Source organism: Marmota flaviventris, chromosome 5 (assembly GCF_047511675.1).
Source record: "Marmota flaviventris isolate mMarFla1 chromosome 5, mMarFla1.hap1, whole genome shotgun sequence".
Taxonomy (NCBI): domain Eukaryota; kingdom Metazoa; phylum Chordata; class Mammalia; order Rodentia; family Sciuridae; genus Marmota; species Marmota flaviventris.
Window position 1 is genome coordinate 9284312 of NC_092502.1, and position 20628 is coordinate 9304939.

The 20628-nt window shown below is 53.0% G+C and overlaps 1 protein-coding gene across 1 annotated transcript; it reads left to right on the forward strand.

Annotated features, from left to right (window-relative positions):
* Positions 1-815: 815 nt before the first annotated feature.
* Positions 816-10694, forward strand: Bod1 (biorientation of chromosomes in cell division 1). The gene is made up of 4 exons (XM_027938574.3): positions 816-1230; positions 4602-4726; positions 8933-9129; positions 9943-10694. The coding sequence occupies exons 1-3, from the start codon at positions 1006-1008 to the stop codon at positions 9126-9128; spliced, it is 546 nt and encodes a 181-aa protein (XP_027794375.2). The 5' UTR covers positions 816-1005; the 3' UTR covers position 9129; positions 9943-10694.
* Positions 10695-20628: the final 9934 nt, after the last annotated feature.

The window sequence follows — 20628 nt, forward strand, 5'->3', positions numbered from 1 at the left end:
GGAGGGTCACCTGGCATTTCGATATTTTCCCTGTCTCATGCTGATTGATGGTTGCTATGGGTCCTCACCTAGCCTAACTGAGTCAGGGACACTTGGCACCCCAGATCCCTCCAGTTAAACAACTGAACAGGGTGGGTATGTGCCTAGGAGCAGTTCTGTGGGTTTTTTCAAGGACAAGAGGTCATGCCCTCTCCCTCTGGACAGGCCTTGAGGTAGAAGCTGGTTTCTCAAAAATAGAGTCACATCAATTTCTCACTAAAAGTATACAGCTTCATGCCTGCACATTCCAGATACTCAATATTAGTGTCTTACCAGCAATATTTAAAGTATTTAATATTTTGAAGAATTAAGAGAGACTTAAGGGGACTTTTATTCTACTTTTCACATTTTTCTGTTATTCTTCGATTTTATAAAATGGGTATGCATTACTATTAAAATCAGAAGGGGACACAATTTTTTGAATAGTAACATATCACTAATCCACTATTTCCCACATTATATTGTTCAAGGATGACGCTGGAGTTAAGGTCAAAAGCACAGATTCCTAAGCACCTATCCAGAAATACTGAATCACAATCATAAGCCCAGGAGAGGATTCTTATGACCAGCAGGTGTGGCGCAGCGGGCAGGCGGAGCCTACAACTCCCGTGCTGCCCCGTGAGCGCGAGCGGGGCCGAAGCCTGCCGGGAGTTGTAGTTTCCATCGGCCAGACCTCTGCCTATAAAAAAAGCCGGAGAAGGCTGCGGGAAAACCAGCTGTCCCACAATGCAATGGTCACCGGTGACGCCATCAGCAGCGCGCCAGGGGCCAAGCGGGTGGTTTCTGCCCCCGCCGCCGCCTCCCGACCTGCCGCCGCCTCCGCCACCACCGCCACCGCCGCCATCTCCGCCGCCGTCCCCACCTCCGTCGCCACCGCCGCTGCCTCCGTGGGGTTCTCCGCCTCCCGTGCACAACGCAGGCCCCCAAACCCAGAGCAGGAGCCGCACTCGGGCGCGGGGCGCAGGCATGGCGGACGGCGGCGGCGCGGGCGCGGGGGGCGGCGGCGGCGCGGGCCCGGCCTCGGCAGGGGCGGCGGCGGCGGCCGGGGCGGGCGGGAGCGGCGGCCCCAGCAACCCCGCCTCGCTGCCGCCGGGAGACCCGCAGCTTATCGCGCTCATCGTGGAGCAGCTCAAGAGCCGCGGCCTGTTTGACAGCTTCCGCCGGGACTGCCTGGCGGACGTGGACACCAAGGTGGGAGCGCGCGTGCGACCCGCCTGAGCCCACGCCGGGCCTTGCGGGGCTGCCCCTGCGCCCTTAGCCGCGCTCGGCTCGCCGGCCGCCGGGGTGGAGGTCGAACGCCGCGGCAGCAGCGCACGGCCACCCGCGTGCGGGTACCTGCTGTTCCTCCGCTCAGCGTCGTGCGGACTTGGGAGCTGTTAGATTAGATACATCGTAGCAGCAGCACCCGAGCTTTGTAGACCGTCACCGGTCAAAAGGGGTTTGGTGCCTCTTTTAGCTGGTAAGGTCATCTGCCAATCACCAAAAGCCCAGTAAAAGGAAGTGATACTTAATTAGGTGCCAGGTTGTTTGGGTTTAACGAAGTAACGTGTGTTAAAGTGTCAGACAGGTAATGGTTGCTGGGATGATTATTTTCTCTTCAAAATTATTCTAGCAAGATTAAGCAGGTAGGGCTAGAAGGCTGTTACCGACTGGGCTGCTCAGAGTAGTGATTTTTTGAGTTTGTCTTAGAAATCTCTTGCCTACCTCATAGCAAGATTGTGAGGTTAAAATCGGGCCCCACAGGTAAGGGAAGATCTAGTCTAGACACTGAGCATTTATGCTTGTAATGTGCTGAGTTATGTGAAACGAGAATTGGTTACTACCCCAGCACCTACCTTTCTGCCAGCATAGAAAACACACATGAACCAGCTAGTTTATGTATGGCAAAGGTGTGTACTGTTACACTCTTGCAGGATAAAGAACCCAAGTGCAAGTGCTGTCTTTGAAACAAAGTATATAATTTTCTTTATTAGAAAAACATTTATAGAGCTTTCCGCCTTTCCCAAGACTGTGTGTTCTCAACATCCTATCACAAGTTCTCTGTTCATGTCTTAAAAGTACACGCACGCATGTAGGGCCTCAGTGGTAGAGGGCTTGCCTAGCATATGTGAGGCACTGGGTTCAATCCTCAGCACCACTTTAAAAAAATACACAAATAAAATAAAGGCATTCTGTCCATCTACCAAAAAAAAAAAAGGACACATGTTGAGGTGGTGTACACATTTGTAATCCCAGGCAATCAGGAGGCTGAGGCAGGAGGATTGTAAGTTCAAGGCCAGCTTCAGCAAATACAGTGAAGTCCTAAGTAACTTGATAAGACCCTGTCTCAAAAAATAAAGTCTGGGGATGTAGCTCAGTGGTAAAATGCCCCTGGGTTCACTGTCTAGTACCAAAACAACAACAACAAAACCTGGGATTTTAAATAAACAACAAAGAATTGAGAAGGGTGTTGGGAAGGCCATTGGAGCCTTCTCCACTTTTATCTCCTTAGCTGCAGTTGTGGGAATTACCAGGTTGTTTTCATTCTTGATCATAACGTTTTTTCGGGCGGATTTGATCTGAGATTTGGTGCTTTAGTCCCATGATTTGCAAAGTGTGATTCTTGGATTAGCAACAGCAACTTCACCTGGGAACTTGTTAGGAAGGCAGATTCTTAGGCCACCAGACTGCTGGCATATTTAGAGGAAAGTGAACAAATGATGTCTATAGTATGCTTTTTAGAGCTTCCAAAATATGATTAAATAGACGGGCAGACAGGTGGTATCCTCTCTCTAGAGAGAGAGGTAGTACATAGAATGTTGGCAGGTGTTTTGAATTCTTGAACTGAAGGGATCAGTCTGTATTATCAGGGTTTGTTAAGGTTAAGGACGATGGTCCTTGGTCCTTGTACTGTCTTTTCAGTGAACAGCTTTTATCTCAAATCAGGCAAGTTATTTTGAGTGGTAGAGGGTATAACACAGGGATTCATGGTTACAAGTTGACAAATCTAATTGTGACTCCTTCCAGCAGGGGCTATCTGTTGTCTCAAGGGATCCAAGGAGGATTAAATGAACTGCCAGGAGGAGGTTCTTCCCTGGCACCATGTCTTTCTCCCTATTTTGTCTGTCTGACTCTCCCTGCAGAGTAAGATCATCCCTTTGGTATTAGGATCCCTTGATGACACACAGCTGCTTCTCTGGGGGGAGAGGACTGCGGTTCTGAGGATGGCAGAGGGTGCCTGTGTTGTCTTAGTGTGGCCAGGACACTTGGCCCCTGCTCCCCTTGTGAAGAGAAGATGGCTCCTGGAAAAAGGAGCTGCTTGGTCCTCCCCACAGTCCCCTGCCCTCTTGGCCTTTGGAAGAGTCCACTCATGGAGTTGAAGCCCAGTGGTTCCTTGGGCAGTCTCATTTCCTTGGCTGTTAGCAAAATTGCCAGTCACGCTGCATAACAAACAGTGTCTGGATTCTACCAAGTGTTTGTTCTCAGCTGTTAGGGCTGAGGGTCAAGCAGAGTTCACCTGATCCAGTTAGACGTCAGCTGGGTGGCATGGCTGTGGGTTGTCTGGGCTTGGGTCCAGGCTATAGGTTGGGGTTGGGCTGCTGCATGTGTGCGCTCTTGAGGCCCCTGGCTCTAGGGCAGGCTATGTGCCTTCAAATGGGCCATCAGAGCAGAGCCAGGTCAGACAGCAAAATCATAGTTAAGGCCTCGTGCCAACACTCCCCTGGCCAGAGCTCCATATTGCCAAGGTGAGCATCGCTGGGGCGAGGAAGTATTCCCTGCCTGCCGGTGAGGGTGTGAGGAGTGGGGTCCGGCAGCCGTCCACGCCACCAGCCTGCTCTGGAGACAGCAGCTGACAGCCCCACAAGCTCTCAGGCTCAGAATGCACATTCCTTGTGCTCAGTGTGCAGTTGGGTAGTTTTGTTCTCCTGACCATGGCTGTGTCTGGAACATGTGACCAGTAGGTGTGCCTCCAGCTCTTTGATGGCCCGCACGTGGCCTCCCCACAGGCTTCCACAGGCTTCGACTTTGGTCAGCTGAGGTGGCCGTGGCCTTTTGCTTTTATGCAGGGGACTTTCCAGTTTGGTGCTGGAACACGCTCTTGGTGGTGGGGCAGGAGCAGTTGTACAGATGAAATGACGGGTTGAGGGGAGGGGCGATGCTTGAATCCGACAGCTGTTGGTGGAGGGGCCTTGCCTGGACCCCCAGCACCCTGGATTTGGAAGCGCCTGGTTCCAGCCTTGACTTCGACACATTCTAGCCATTGACAGGTGTACTGTTGCTAAGCCTAAAAGCCTCATCTCAGGTGGGGCAGCAGTCTGCTCATGGGCCCTCTGCTGCATTTTTTTGAAAAAGTAAATGGGATCATGTAAGCACAGCACCTGGCATTGTGCCCCACCCACCATGAGGTGAACACTCGTGACAGCCATTAATTTTCAACTGTCCTGTGACGTGGCCATCGCCATAGTCAAATGGAGGGTATTTAGACTTGAAAATACACATTTTTATGAAAAAGCAGTGTTGTAAATGGCTGAGTTCCAGAGCTCGCATGTAACATCTAACACTGTCTCTTTCTCATGGTTTAGCCAGCTTACCAAAACCTGAGGCAAAAAGTGGATAATTTTGTGTCGACACATCTGGACAAGCAGGAGTGGAATCCTACGATGAACAAGAACCAGTTACGAAATGGGCTGAGGCAGAGTGTGGTTCAGTAAGTAAGCAGGGTTGGGGCCCTTGCTGTGGCAGGAGTCACAGGTGCGAGGCCTGGGCAGGCAGCCTGGGGCCCTGCAGAGACGAGCAGTGGCACTATGCGAGTGCAGCCATCTGTGCCTTCAGGAAAGCCATGGTGAAGTGGCAGAGCCCAGCTGGTGTTCCAGGGCCCACCCAGGCTGGGTAGGTTGCACCAGTGCCATTGTCCTGGTTTTGCGGTCTTCCAGATTGTGAGGCCTTCCCCACTTTTGAAGTGTAAGGTGTGTGGTCTGAATGTGATTTTTACACCAAGATACCAGTGTTTGGGTCATGGGCGAGAGGAGCTTGATCTTTGTGCTCACAAAGGCAAGTGGCGTCTGTGAGTTCTGGGAGTCTACCCAGGCTACTGCGCAAGGGTGGTAGCCGCCCCAGGAAGACAGTCTTGGAAAGTGTTGCCTCCCAGTAGTGAATCAGGCCTCCACTAGGGCTCTTCAGAGCTCAGCCAGGCAGCTCGTCAATGTCAGTGCTGGGGGTGAGTCAGGTGACCTCCGATCAGCTTTTTCCAAATGACTCATCCTTTAACACCAGTGCTTATTTTCAGGACTTCTGGATCCACTAAACTCTTCTGTATCTAAAAGCCTGTGGAACCTGTCTCTTTTAAAATAGAAATACAGAGAGTTGTGGTGAGCAAGGAAAAGCCGGTATTGAAGGGATGCCTGGCACAGTTTTTCCTGGAGCATCCACGAGCCAGCAGTTACAGAGGCAAGAGAAGAGCACATTGGGGGTGCCAGGTGTTGGAGTGCCAGGGGAGGGGTGGCATGCACAGGGGCCCTCGTGATGGCACAGTTCAGCACTTTATAGTGGTGCTTAAAGTATCAGTTCGTGGGATAAAGTTGTACTGCTGTGGCTTGTTCCCAAAGGTTCCTGGAAGCTGTACCTGGAAACCTGGTCCCCAACGTGGGGTTGAGGTGGTAGAATCTAAAAGGGGGTGCTAGTAGAAAGTGGCGAGGTCGTGGGGCTCTGCTCTCATGAATGTGTCAGTGCTGCCTCATATGCCTCATGGGACTGGATCGGTTCCCTGGAAATCAGTTGTTATAAAGTGATCCAGCTTCCTTCTCACCAGGGAATCTGTCTCTACACATGCCCACTTCATCCTTGAGCAGGACCATTACTATTTGGACTTTCCACTCCTCAGAGTCATTAGCCAAGTAAACCTCTTTGTTATGCATCGACAACATCTGCTGTTCTCTTAGAATAACACAAAACAGGTGACAATGGTGCCTGGAGGTGTGCGGTGTGCGGAGGTGTGCGGAAGTGAGCGGCACTCACACAAATGAGTGCAGGTGTAACTCGGGTCTAAACTCTGGTTGCACCAGTGCCATTGTCCTGGTTTTGCAGTCGTGCTGTCGGTTGACGAGGTGCAAACTTCAGGGTGCCTGTGTGGGCCTCCCTGTACATCTCTTTACAACTTCCTACGAATCTACAGTGGTTTCAAAATTTAGATACTTAAAAGTAGAAAAGATTTTTAATAACAAGCTGGCATTTTCAGTACAGCTTATGGCTACTAAAATATGAATCTTTTTAACAAATAAGGCTAAGGTTGGCGGGAGCTCCTGGTGTTGGGGAAACAGCACAGCCTTGCCCTCATTCCAGAGCCTCCGCTCAGTCAGTACCTTGCCTTTCTCAGGGAGCAGACTGTGGCCCGAGGCCTTCCAGCAGGACGGAGACAGAGGCTGCCCCTTGTCTAGCAGCGATTATTACATATCTGTCACTGGCACTCAGATGTGTTGCCACTGTGAACGCTGGTTTTAGAGTCGATGTGACAGCAGCTACCCTTGTTTACCCGACCTCCTCTGGGGTTGGCCAGCGTGAGGAGAGAGCCAGACAAGCACAGAATGATTCAGGGCTGTGGGAAGGCTGCCAGACCCACGAAGGCTGTCAGTCGCTGTTAATTTCCATGTTGAGCCCTGGGGCCGTCCCCGAGTTAGTCTGTGGTAGGCACCTGGTTTTGCAGAAGCTTAATAGGGAGTTCCCGGAAAACTTCACCATACACCAGGTGAGCAGGTCCACCGGCCTGATCATCCCTGTCCCCTTGCAGGACTTCACCCACTCCTGACTTCTCTGGTCATCATTTCCTTGTTTTTCTACATAATTTTATCATCTGAGTAAGTTTTCATTCATTTCTTTTTTTCTCATTTGATTTCAAATGTATTTAATATGAAAGCAAGAATTTGACTTTAAACACTGGAACATTTCTCATGATTCTTGCTGATATTTTGAGTTTGAAGCAAACTGTAGTTAATATTTGAAAGGAAGACTTGATTTTTGTCTCTGGCGTGCCGTTACCAGATAGAACTTATAGGCCCTGTTGCCTGGGCTGCTCAGCCTCGAAGTTCAGGCCTGGGCACTATAGGCCTTCTCTATGCAGCCCCAGGGCTTCACAGGAAGTCTGGCTCCTCAGGAGCAGGGGAGGGTAACAGAGCTTTTAATTGCAGGATATGTTTTCATTCCATCTTCTATTTTTGTCTAACAAGGTCTCACATTTCCTCCAAACACTTTTAAAATCTCCAGGAAAATAAGCTACCCTCTCTTGGAACTGTGTTTTTCATGATCAGGTGTCTTGCTCAGTTGGGGATCCTTTAACAAGGTAGCACACTCTGTGACTTATAAACAACCAAAATTTATTTCTCACGGTTCTGGAGACTGAAAGTCTGAGAGATGCCAGCATGGCTGGGTTCTGCTGAGGAATGTCCTCTGGCTTCAGGCTGCCAGCATATCAGTATGTCCTCTCATGGCGCAGAGAGGGCTGGCTGGCCTTCTGGGGTCCCTTTCCTGAGAGCACGGATCCCATTCATGAGGGCTCCCCTTCATGATCTGATCACCGTCCAAAGGCCCCAACTCTGAATACTGTGACATTGGGGCTGAGGTCTCAACATGCCAATTTTGGGGCACAGACATTTGGTCCATAATAGGCTGTCATAAGCCAGGCGCCATCTTGACTTGTTTATAGACCTTAACAGGCTTCTGTCAGTAAGCATTGTCACCGTGGAGTCTGGGAAGCCCTTCTTCATGAGCAGTCCTCCTCGCTTGGGGCCTGGCTTCCGGCTCTTGTCACACCTTGATTTGTCTCGCTCTGTGTCCGGCCATCTGTTTGCCCAATAACTGTGGAATTGTGTCCACCCAAGGGAAAGCTCAAATGCCCAAGACCCATCTAAAGGAGATGAGTAAGCCCTGCCACCCGCCTTTACAGGGGTGAGTGCTTCATCCTCTGGGAAGGGGCCTAGGTTGAGGGCCTTGGGGACTGCTTGCACTCCTCAGAAGCAGCTTGCTTCCGTCACCGCAGTCTTCCTCACTTCCCTGCTCCAGCCTCGGCCTCTGAGGACAGTGTGGTGGGCTCTGCCTAAGTGTCGAAGTACTCCCGAAGGGGGGCCCACAGGAGCGGAAGGCCGCTTGCCTCCCATTGCCTGTTGCTACCTGGACCTAGCAGCCTGGCGGAAGGCTGTGGGCAGTTGCTGGTGTCATAGACACTGTGGTCCCAACTGGTTAGTGTGGCTTAGCTTTGAGGTCACGTGCAGCATTGCTGCAGGGGCTGCCTCTGCTTTGGCTGTTAAGAGAGCAAGTTTGGAGGAAGTGCAGTCAACTCCAAGGCCAGCTGGCTCTGACAGTTCAGTTAAGGTTTCTTTCTTTCTTTCTTCTGTTTTGTGATGCTGAGGATTGAACCCATGGCCTCACATATGCCACGTAAGTGCTCCACCTCTGAGCCCCATCCCAGCTCTTTTTGAGACAGGGTCTGACTAGATTGCCCAGGCTGACCTTGAACTTGGGTCCTCCCACCTCAGCCACCTAGGTGGGTTAAAATTGTGTGCCATCGTGCCTGGCTATGATTCAGGATTTCAACCTGCATAAGTCCAGTTCTCTCTTCCCTGTTGTCACTTGCTCTTTGGGCAGTCTGGTTGGTTCTGCTTGGTTCCTCTGTGCAGGGTGAAGTAGTTGTGGGTGAAACTGTGAACCAGGAATGTTAGGGAGCTGCTGGTGGTGAATTGCCCCTCAAAAGTGGATGTCTGTGCCCCAAAATTGGCATAGGGTGGATGGCTCGCCCTGTGAGAGAAATCTCCGGAAAGACTCAGGTCGACCTTTACTAGGCTCTCAGGTGACACTTGGGGCTTGCTGGGCCTAAAGGTGACTCAAAGGAACTAAATAACAGAGTGTTCTGTTTTGTCTCCATAAGGTCAGGAATGCTGGAAGCAGGAGTAGACAGGATTATTTCTCAGGTGGTGGATCCAAAACTCAACCACATCTTCAGGCCACAGATTGAACGAGCGATTCATGAATTCCTGGCGGCCCAGAAAAAAGAAGCTGTGCCAGCACCTCCTCCTGACCCAGAGAGCCAGGACCTGCCTGCCCCGTCCCAGGATACTTCCTAAGGTCCGTATGCCATGAAGCCCAGGAGCAGGCACCCCCCAGCTTGTAGGTATAGAAAATGGATAGAAAAGGAACAGGCTGTGATGGGATCAGACTCCAGGTGTACTCAGAAGAGGGCTCTTGCGGGTGGGCCTCACCTCCTGCAAGGGGTCATCTTTCAATGCAGACTGGTTGGTAGCACCTTCCTGTGTCGACAGGTATGTGATTTTCTGTGCTACCAGAGCTAAGCGTTTAAGCTACAAATAGACACTTCTTTAGAAATGGGCTGGGATGGCTGGTGTGCGCAGGGAGAGTCGGGCAAGGGTCTGCTGAGGTTGCTTAGACCAGCCTCCTGGACACTAGTTCCCCGAGTCCACAGTACCTCCACCATAGTTACGTGTATTAAGTCCTGTCCCTCTCATATTAAGTCTGGAATTACACTTCATTTCAAAAATCCGCTGGAGATGCACAAATGGATGTTTTTGCAGGTTTGGAGAGACATTAGTAAATATGAACGGTGGACTTTTAGGGTATATCTTCTCATTCTGCCATTGGTGTTCTCTTGCCAAGATTCTTGAAGGTGTCTGTTGTTATTAATAGGTCAGGTAAGTGGGCACACTGACTGGGGCCATTAGATCACGGTGACCAAATGATGCCTGAGTGAAGGGCCGGCCAGCAGAACATCCCCCGGGTGGCACTGTCTCTGTACTTCACCAAGTGTAAAGCATTCATTTTAAGTCTTTCAAGTTCAATTGTAAATTCCTTTAGAAACACAAAATTAAGTGAATATATTCTCTTATCAAAGGGTAGAATTTTGATATTATCTTTTCCTTCTAGAATATTCCTGGCACCTTTTGAAAACTCCATTTAATTAATGGTGAAGAAATGGATCCCTGTTCCGAGAGAGCATGACTTCATCCGGCTGGGGGCTTCTGAACTCAAGATTTCTACCCTGACTGTGGGGCAGTGTCCAGATAGGACAGGAGCAAGCTTGGCAGTGGGAACTCTGTCTGTGGGTGCCCCTTCCTTGGGCTGCCACTGGCCTGTTTGTCCAGGGGTGTGGCACCCAGTACACACTACAGAGTATGAACACTACAGCCGCTGGGATGGTTCCCAGACAGCTTTATACTTGAACAAGGAGACTGCACATGGACTTTAGGGTTTGTGCTCTGGGATGACTAGAGGCTACCACGGAAGACCCTAACCAGTCCCAGAGGTAATTCAGAGAATAGGGACTGTAAAGCTTAGTGGGGCGTAGGCATGTGACAGCGCTCGTCCAATACCTTTCTCAAAGTTCCAGACTATGTGTACAAGCCCTTAGCATCAGATAGCCTTAAAGTTGGTTGTGACCTTCTTGTCTGTGACTCTTCTAGCCAGTTTCCTCCCCATGTCAGAGGTAACAGAAGGTGGAAACTTAGAGTGAACAAGGAGGCCGAGACATCAGGCATAAGAAAAATGTTTGCAGGTTTCCTGTGCAGGGCTGCTTCCTGTCCTCCAAGGCTGGTGAGCCTTGGATGCGTTTGTTTTTTAGAAAAGTAAATTATCAGTAAATGGCGTTAAGTTTTGTAATAAAATCATTTGATACTCTGGTCTGTAGCCTCAACTGAGTGATGGACGCCAGTCTGTGGAGGGCCGCCTCTGTGCGTGACTGAGGCTTTAAGGCAGCAGAGGCTCAGTGGCTGTACCTTGGAGCAGCTCTGGCAGTGAGGTTGGGACGTCCAGTAGGTCAGGGCAGGTAGTGTCCTCCCTGGACCATTGCTGACCCTGGTCATTAGCTGAGGGCAGTACATTATGGCAGGGATTCTTGGGCTCGGGTGTGCAGAAGTGTCACTTGGGTATCTTGGGAACATGCTTGTTATGTTTCAGAAATTCTGGACAGGAACCCAAGTCTGTGCTTCTCGCAGCCTCCCAGGTGACACTGATGCTTCAGGGTTTGGGACACACTGTAGCAAATCTTAGCTGGAATCAAAGATTTCTTCAAAGAGTCCTTGGTTCTTGGTTGAGTCTGTTGCTAGATGTTGCTAACCTTGTGCAGGCACACACTGCGATCAGACCAGCCCCTGAGCATGCCAAGGGCACACTCGGCCACGGAGCCGCACCCCAGCCCTCACTGATAAGTTTTAGCCAATTCAGTTGGTTCTATGTTAAAATGAATATTCCACTTTCACCTTTACCATAAGTGCCCCTAACTCAGGACTGTCCTGCCAGGAGTGCAGCCAGGTGTCTCACGGCAACTTCCCTCCTTTTTAAGCAAGCACCCCCATGGCAGGGCAGGTGGTAACGTTTGAAGTACAGTCTGTTTCCCGCTCCCAGTGTGTGCCATTCCGTTTCCCACGCAAGCAGGTCACTGGCCTTTTCAGTCACAGGATTCAACAGTCAAAGTTGAATCAACAGCCCTGATGCCCAGAGAAGGGGTCCTCGGTCCCCTCTGTTGTCCTGACCGGTAAACGTGGAATAGCCAGTTTGTGGGTCCATGAGGCTTCCCCATGAGGGAGATGTCTGCACAGCAGCTCTGAGATGGGCCTCCGGCATCCTGCCTGTCCCGCGCTGAGCTCAGCAAGCCAGGGAGCACACAGAAGCTTCTGTTGGCCCGCCTCTGCTGCTCAGCTGGCATTTTGTATGTCTCGGGCATTCTTGGTCTGTCTTGGGTCTCTTGCTCTGCGTTTTTCTTTACCAAGGAAGGCTAGGCCAGGGGGTGAGAAGTGCCCTCGTTTTCACAGAACGTTGAAGGATATTGCCAGCTACCTATTTGTTGTTGTTTAATCACTGTGTCATATGCACCAGGAGTCGCCTAGGCTGTTTATTCCCTTTGGAAAAAAAATGTGGCAGAATGTTATCAGATTAAGGAAGTAACCATAGACGACCTGCCACATCTGTTGGGACAGAAGACTGAAGTTGAGGCGTCCTGGGCTCTTAGCTGAGCCAAATCAAAAGCAGAAAAGGTGCCCATTTTTCCTGGACATACATACTCAAGTTGGCAGTGTCAAGGCTGGTCAAGACAGCCCCAGAAAGGGAAGGGACAAGAAAGCCAGCCTCTGCCTCCTGCAACTGGTCGCCAGCCAGGTCTGTGGGCCCTCATGCTTCGGGTGTTGGGTTAGTTGTATCATGTGGTCAGAGATAAATAGAATGATGCCTCCTCGAGGCAGGCTCGGCTGCCAAAAATATTTTGCCCCTTAAATGCCCTTGCTGTCCCCATCATCACCGACTCAAGCCAGTTAGGCTTCTCTCCCTGTGGGTGGAAACCCACTGGCTTCTGCGGAGCCCCGGGCAGCACAGAGAAAGCTTAAAAGATAACAGAGTGTAGCATCCGGTCCCAGGCCACCTCGTCCTCAGGTGGGGTGGGAGCTCATCAGGGAGGGCGGAGTCAGCCGCGTGGGGAGCTGAGTTCTTGTCAGCATCTGCACTGCTCCTGGAGGCCACTGTCCTGGGCGTGCTCCCCGTACCATCCCACCCCTGTGCCTGCCCCTCAGCCTGGAGCCTCATGTTTGGGACCACAGGGTGGCTTTCTCATTCCGCTCCTTGCCCATGAGGCAGAGCAGAGGCTCCCACGCGTCCTCAGTCACAGCACTGGACTGAGGAAATGCTGACAGCTGGGACCGCGATGGCTCTGGACCTCAGCAGCCAACAGCAGTGTCACCACAGCACTTGTGCTCCTCCCAGACCTGCCAGGCGCAGAGACTGGGGCCAGCAGGCCCTCCAGGCCATCCTCACGCACGCTAGACGTCAGGGTCATTTTAGGAGTGTTTTCTGAAAGCTGGTGGCGGTGACTGGTAAGGAGGGTTAATTAGGAAACGCACTCAGCGTCCCCCCTGAAGCCGAGACTGCCTGCTGGTTTTCTTGTTTGCTTTGGTTCTCCCATGTCCCTTACCAGGACTGCAGTTGGACTTTCCTTAGTCGTGCCTGTTCATCACTCAACCTTGCAAGCTCTCAAAAGCCATGAGCAGTCTTTGAGATAATCTGCCCGCGCAGCTCCGGGCCTCACTGGAACTCCGCGGAAGGCTTTCATTGGGTTGGAGCTGCCCAGGGCCTGGCCGACACCAGGCCTGACGCACTCTGAGGCTGGTGCTTGAGATGTGGTCTGAAGGACGTGTGGATGAGCCCTGGCAGGGGACCAGGCTGCCCTGAGGATGCCCCACAGGCAAGGAAGGCAGGCTGGAGAGCTGGCCCCGCCAGGCTTCCATTGGCACTGTTATGTGCACTGTGACCATCAGCTCATCCAAGCAGGAGCCAGGAGGTCAGCTTTTATGATCTTGTCACCGGGGCCAGGCAGGGCTCCAAGGCCACATGGCAGTAATCACCGCCTTGCCAGTCCTGCAGACTCCAGGCTCCAGCCATCCCTTGGCCAGCCTCCCTGAAACACTGCACTCCCAAGCCTTTAAAAGAAAGACGTAGACGAGCGAGGTGCCCACGGCGTAGCACACATTTTCTTAGGTGTAAACTCATTTCCTTCTCATGACCCCATTAAGGAACCAGGCACAGCAGCCCACTCGCACAGCTCTTGTCCAGGAGTCAGGGTGGGTGGAGGCCAGTCAGGATGCAGCTGATGCAGCCCACAGTCTTGGGAACCTCTGATTCCCAAGTGGCAGTGTCTGGGGCCAGAGCCAGAGGAGGCCATGGTCTGTGTGCCGCTGGATGTTTTATAAAGGAGAGCAGTGGATGAGGGTGATAGATTGTGGTCAGGGAAGCCCACCATTGCTCTGGGAGGTGGCTTTCCTGTGTCAAGGTGGTTGTCTAGGAGAGCAGGAGGAGTCTGTGGGCCTCTCCTGGCCCGAGGACTGAGCATCGTGGCACCCTTGGCTCTCCTGCCAACTCACAGCGTGTTGGTCCAATCCTGGGCTACCGCTTGGGCTCGGGGACTGCATTAGCCATGATGATAATTGTGAAGGCTCAAAGAAGCACCCAAATCTCAACATCTGGCACCCAACATCAGAGTCCCCACTTGTCATGCAGGGCAGCTCTCCAGGTCGGTTTCCTCACGCAGCTCAGGAGCCTTCTGCTTGCTACAATCTTAACCCAAGACCATTTCCCCAAGAGCACAGCTAGGGAAGGGGACACTTGACTGGCAAGTGATACACGTCACTTGCCCTCAGCCCATTGTCCAGAACTGAGCATGTGGCCTCACCTGACTGAAGCAGAACAGTGAAGAACAGTCCACTCGTGCCTGGAAGAGGAGGAGAACCAGGCATGGAGGGTGCCGGAAGTCCCCCTTGTCCTTCAGCCCCCAGTACAGCAAATGTTCCCCACGAACACGCTCCTCTACTGCGTGGAGGAGAATCCAGAGACCCCATCTAGCCGCCACCTCCGACTCGGCTCAGCGAGGCCACCCTAGGGCTGAGTGGCTTCCCCTCCGCGGCCCTGATGCGGGAGGTGTCTTGTCTGCTCCCTGCGCCACAGAGGAGTGTCAGAGAAGGAAAGAATGGGACACTGTGATGTCACAACACCTGTGATGTTCCAGAGGCTCCCTGGACAGCCAGCCGAAGGCCACTTAGCCAAGGCTCTGCAGGTGGCCCTTGTTCTAGAGGGTTCCACTTTTGGGGAGGAATTGACCTGTTGCATTGTTTTCTGTGGCCTCTAGCTTCAGGCTCTGCCAGGTTCCACCCTCTCCCTGTCTCCATCTTCCCCTTGGGCCAGGTCCAAGTGAGACACAGGACACCTGTTGTCCCCACAGGCATGCAGCTCCCAGTCCTCGGCGGAGGAGGCCCTCGCACAGACTCTGGGAAGGCTTGTGGGTTGCTATTCGTTTTGTTCTGATCAGACTGAGTTTCCGGAACATATCAGGGCTTTTGTCTGACGATCCAATGGCAGCATGAGCCAGAAACCACCCAGGGACCCTGTTCGGGACTCAGTTTTCAGATCCGTTGCGCATCTCTATGGCCTCAGTCTCATTCTTCTCAAGTCACATGCTCGCTTTTCCCGCCTCCGCCGTGTTAGCTGGACAGTTTGTCGAGCCCGTGTCCTTGGGTGCATGAAGTGATAAGCAGGTGAGATTCGATTCCCGCTGCGGCAGGAGTGGCTCTCTGCTGTCCCTGGAGGACGTTCCCAGGGTGAGAGGACAGCAGTTCTGCCGCAGAGCTGTGAGGGCGGAGGTCCCCGGGTTGTCACAGCAGTTTCTATGGTTTCTGTTGCTCTTCGGGGCCCAAAGTCTGAAGTACCTGGACGCTGCACCTTCAGTGTCTGCTCGGGAACTGGGGAGCTCCCTTCTGCACACTTGTCTTTCTCACAGACGTCACTGAAGGCGACCAGCAGCAACAAGGACAAGCTCTTGACCTTGCCGTCTGTTTCTGCCACACAGCTCCTTTTGCTCATGTTGGTTCATTTGTGTCCTTGCAGCATCTACTGGCAGCCACCTGGTGACACTGGACTGCTTTGCCCATTAGTGGTCCTCAGCTTAGTGGTTACCTTTAGCTGATCCATCGGGTTCCCACTGACTGCTTTATTTAAATTACACTCTTTTTGAATGATTTTAGGTTTCACATGCAGTTTCTAAAAAATAGTGCTGAGAGAGCCCATCTGAACGCTGGCAATTACATGACGTTTTCCGTGGTAACAGTCTGTGAAAGGAGCGTGGAGTCTCACACCCGTGATGGTATCATTTGAGAATTTCCCGCCGTCTCTGTGAGCTTGCTGGGGCTATAGTTGAGCTTACTTTGGTTTTAAGGTGGTTTGGATTTCTTTTGTGTTCAATGGTGTGTCCACTCCACATATGCCTGCAGGGCACTTGCGAGGTGCCAGTGGTGCTCTGCCCTGGGCCTGCGGCAGAGGCCAAGGTAGACTGGCCCTCCCTTTGCCATGGGCACCTCTCACTGACTTCCCTGAGGGAGAGGGCAGTGGCGCTTCAGATGTCAGGATGCCACAGAATAGACCAGCAGGTGGGCAGGGAGAAGCTGGTCGAGCTTGCCAGCGAAGGCAGGAGCGCAAGGGAGGGCAGGAGCTGTCTGGACAGAACGCAGGGGTCTAACGCCGGGGGCAGAGGGGCTGGGGACTAGAGGGAAGGAGGGGGCCATTTTGGGCCTCTCGTTACCACTCGAGTATTCAGCTCATGATTCCATTAACTGATTTATTTACATAGCTAGTGCTTATAATTGGGAGCATATCCAGAGGGAATAGACGGGTCTCACAGGATAAGTTTTCCCCGAAGTCCCTCCATCCCTCAGGCACCTACCCCAGAAGCAATCACCATTCCTATTCTGGTGCCTTTCTGTCCAGGGACAGCCTGAGTAGATAGCAGGTGAGATTTGAGTCCCCCCTGCAGGGATGGCTCTCCTCTGCTGTACCCCGAGGACGTTCCCAGGGTGAGAAGACAGCGGTTCTACTGCCCAGCTTTGAGGGGCGGAGGTCCCTGGAGGCTGAGAGTGGGAGCAACCTGTGGAGTTACGGAGTCTGGGATGCAGACAGAGAAGGGGGCTACCTGTTTGGAGAGGTACCTGTGTGCTTTCCCATATTCTGGGGTCGCACTGAGGACAGAGCCGTTGTCCTCACTGACAAATACGCACTTGCCTGAGGTCATTAGTGATAAGTGTCCAGGCTGAGAGTCCCAGCCAGGGATCACTCCAAAGCCTAGCTTTCCCTCCAGTTTAAAAAAAAGTAAAACACGTGTAACAGGATTTACCATCCTAACCAACCCTGAGCCCCCGGTTGGGGGCATTCAGTGCGGTCATGCGCTGCGCCTGGTGCCACCGTCCACCTGCAGAACTTTCCTCTCCCACACTGACTTGCCTTCCTTCCCTCCCCAGCTCCAGCCCCCGCCCCCACTGCTCTGCCATCATGAGTTTGGCCCTTCTGGGTGCTGCAGGTAAGTGTTTGTCCTTTAGCTACTGGTTTATGCCACTCCAAGTGTCCTCAAGGATGGATATCATTACCCTGGGTACGTGTTTGATTGCAGGAATGGTGGGACCTTACTCTGTGTACAATTAGAGAAATGGAAAATTGTGCTCCATTTGTATACAATGAACCGAAGGGCACTCTGCTGTCATATGTGTCTATGTATAACTTAATAGAACAAATACATTAATTAATTTTACAATAAAAATAAAGTGTCCTCAAGGGCCACCATGCTGTGGCCTGAGCCAGTTTCCTCCCTTTTTTAAGGCTGAATAACATCTGCATGCGTCCACTGCATTTTGCGAAATCTGACTTTGAACCACATCCCCAAGTTAAGATGCCTGACTTGGTAGATTCCTAATGACTTTAAAAATGTTTTCCCTGTGAAACTTATTAGTAAAAATAACTCATTGACCATTTGAGAGCAGCTGACCCAGCGCCTCATCACCCCCAAGAGCTTCACGTAGGATTCCTGCCAACAAGGAATTATGCCCTGGGTAAAAGCACCTGGCCAGTGCCCTAGGGCACCCTTCCACCTCGCCCCAGACTGTGCTTCCGTTTGTCCAGCTGCCCCATTAGATGTTCTGTGGAGAGCATGTCCAGCTCAGGATCCTCAAGTGCGTTGGGCTCACCACACCTCTTTTGTCCCCTTTAATCTGGAGTGGTTCCAGGAACTTTTTTAGGCCACAAGCCAGATCTTCTTGTCTGATAAGGGCTTGTGATTCCACACCTTGCTGGGGGCAGTACCCAAGTGACAAGTGACACCGCGTCTTCTTGTCTTCTCGTTGTGTCTGACGGCAGGTGATCTCAGTGTGTCCCTGTGTCGACTCTGGTTCAGGGATGTCTGCAGGCAGTCCTCTTGGACCTTTGTGATTGGACAGAACTGCTGGGGTGGGTAGGGCTTTGTGAATCCCATGTTCATACCCAGCCGTGTCACTTGGTTGAGTCGAGCATCACGGAGAAGGTGGCCAGAGAGTACCTCTGTGATTCTGTCCTGCCGTGATGGCTGATTCCAGTATCCGGTGTCATTTTTTCTTTGGGGACTCAAATTGTCCCAGATTTTGCCAGTGGAAGCCTCTGTCCATCTGGCTTTGTGTCATTTTATTTCTCCACTTCCCTCCAAGCCCCTCCTCATAAGGGGGACAAGAAGACACAGGAGGCTTATCTCCCGCTTTCCCTGCCCCAGGCCTGGGATCCCCCATTTCTCCAAGGAGCCCTGATTCCCAGAACTGGTACCTAGGAACCACTGCTGGGTGCTGAGGCGCTGCCCCCGGGCATCTCAAGGGCATCCTAGCTGTCTTCCTTCCTTGTCAGCAGGGACTGGCAGTTTCCTGCCACCCTTGTCCCTTCCCCACCTGCTCTGACTCTACCCTGCACTGGTCCTCTGCTCCCCTCCCCCCACCTTCAGGGACACACGACCCAACCTAGTGCTCAGTAGTTACAGCCACACCACATGGTGACATTTCAATCAGCAATGGGCCACGTATGTGACAGTCCTAGGATGACAGAGGAACTGGAAACTCCTGTTGCTTGGTGACATTGTGGCCCTCGAAGGTGGCACGGTGCACTCCTGTGCAGGCAGTGGTGATGGTGCAGACCAGCCGAGCTGCCTGTTATGTCCAAGTGTGGTGACCCTGTTGCTGACCTGTGTGCTGTTGTTCTACATTCTTAGTTTAATGTCCCCTCCTTGGTTTTCGAGTCTTACCAACAGCAGCCATGTCCACCTTGTGCTCCCCACGTCCCTGTTGAATCCCCTGCTCCTGTGCTGACTGACTCTCCTGCCATCGGAGCCCTGGGAGCCGCAAGAGGACACCTGTGCCCAGAGCCAGCCTCTGGGAGGTGCTCAGAGAGGCGTGCGGTGGTTTTGGTGGTGTGGACATCATCAAGTGCTCTTGGGCACACAGACATGACGGCTTCGCTGGGCACTGTGTCCTCATGGGACCACAGTCCGTATGTGGTCTGCCATTGACCAAGCTGTGGCAGAGTGTGCCATCCCATTGTCACAGCACTGGAGTTGCCCGGGGTGGTGGCTGCAAAGACCTGATCCAGCTGGAGCCATGACTGAACCGTGACAGCCACGGTGGGGCAGGGCCAGCTGACTTACAGGGCCACAGAGGATGCAGCAAGGCCACTTCGGGACATTGGGCACAGCAGGACACAAGCCCTGGAGCAGGCCACTGTTGGCTTTGCTTTCCTCCCTGCACGTCCACCCGGCCTGCACTGGTCCAGGTCCTCCTGGGGCACTCTGGTGCTGCCCAGGGCTCCCCCCCACACCCAGTAGGAGCCTGTGAGCGTGCCCACCAGACGCAGCCATTTGCGCAAGCTGTGGCAAGAGCAGAAACCATTCCTAGGTCAGGGGTCGGCCCTGAGCTAAGACGTCACTGTTTTCATGCCAAGCCCCACGCCCCCTGGGCACTACTGGCTGGGGTCGCCATAAAGGAGTGTTGTGCTGCGTCACTTCGCCCTTCCTCGGGAAGGCTGTGCTGGGGGACATCATGGTTTGTGTGTACGATGGGCCCTTTTGGCCTGGAGACCATCTCTGTGCCGTGGCCCAGCTTCCCGACCCCCCACAAGTCCCCAGGGAAGATGTTGCCCAGTTGACACTGGTAAAGTTGTCCTGCGTTTTCTGCTGAGCCTTTGACCCCAAACTATAACAGCTCCAGGGAGACAGGCCGGAAAACAGGCACTGTGCTGGCCCACACCAGTCTAGGGTGACGTGACTAGGATCAAAGCCAGCTTTAGGAAGGCCCACTCCGCCACCTCCCTGAGCGAGAGGCCACATCCTTGACTCGCCACTCCAGTGAGACCACAATCTCACCCCAGGGCGGAGAAATGGGGGAATTGGGGAGGTCCAGAGTGGACCCATGCTGATCCAGGAACCTTAGGTTGAGGAAGCCCCAGCTATGACAGCAGAGGGACCACAGGGCGTGGGTGGCCAGGACTACTCAGCAGGCCATGTTCTCTGCACGTGCCTCCTGAGCAGCAGAGAAGGCGGGGGAGGCTGGGCCTCCCTGAGGAGCAGAGCAAGCTCTGGGCCACTGGAGCCTGGAGGTGGTCAGCAAAAGGGCATGGCCGAGGACATGGGCCCGTGAAGGGGTGCTCCCTGGGGCCCAGCTGCGGCCTGGGGGAGGTCACGTCCCGCCGGACTCACCCTGTCTAGAGAAGGGGTGCTCCCCGGGCAGGGTCCCTAGGGAACGTGGGGAGGTAGAGAGGTGGGCGCAGGACGAGGCCCACCACAGACCCGTCGGGGGTGGTTGGAGGGACCAGGAAGGTGAGGCCCACGGGGCCACAGGGCTGCCTGTAGGACGGCTTTTAGGAGCCCCTCACGGGCAATGAATGGACAGGGACCCACCCACTGTAAGCAGTGACGTCACATCCGTGGCAGGGTCACCTCCCTCGCCCTGTCCCTCCCCTGCTGAAGCTTTCCTTGCTCCGTGGGCTGCAGGCCTGGCACTCCCACCTGGCCAGGCTCTAGGAATATGAGGGGGATAGAGTTCCTGACAAGGATGGAGATGACCCAACTGGGGTCTTGAGGGGACAAGAATAGAGATGAACTGCCGGGCTCCTGAGGGGACATTTATTACTTTTAAAGGAATATTTCTGGAGATGAGTGAGTGCAGGGGACCCTAAGAACCTATGCGCCCAGAAAACAAAAGACTAACTGGAACAGACGGGGAGAGGGAGGCGAGGGAGGGGGCCTGC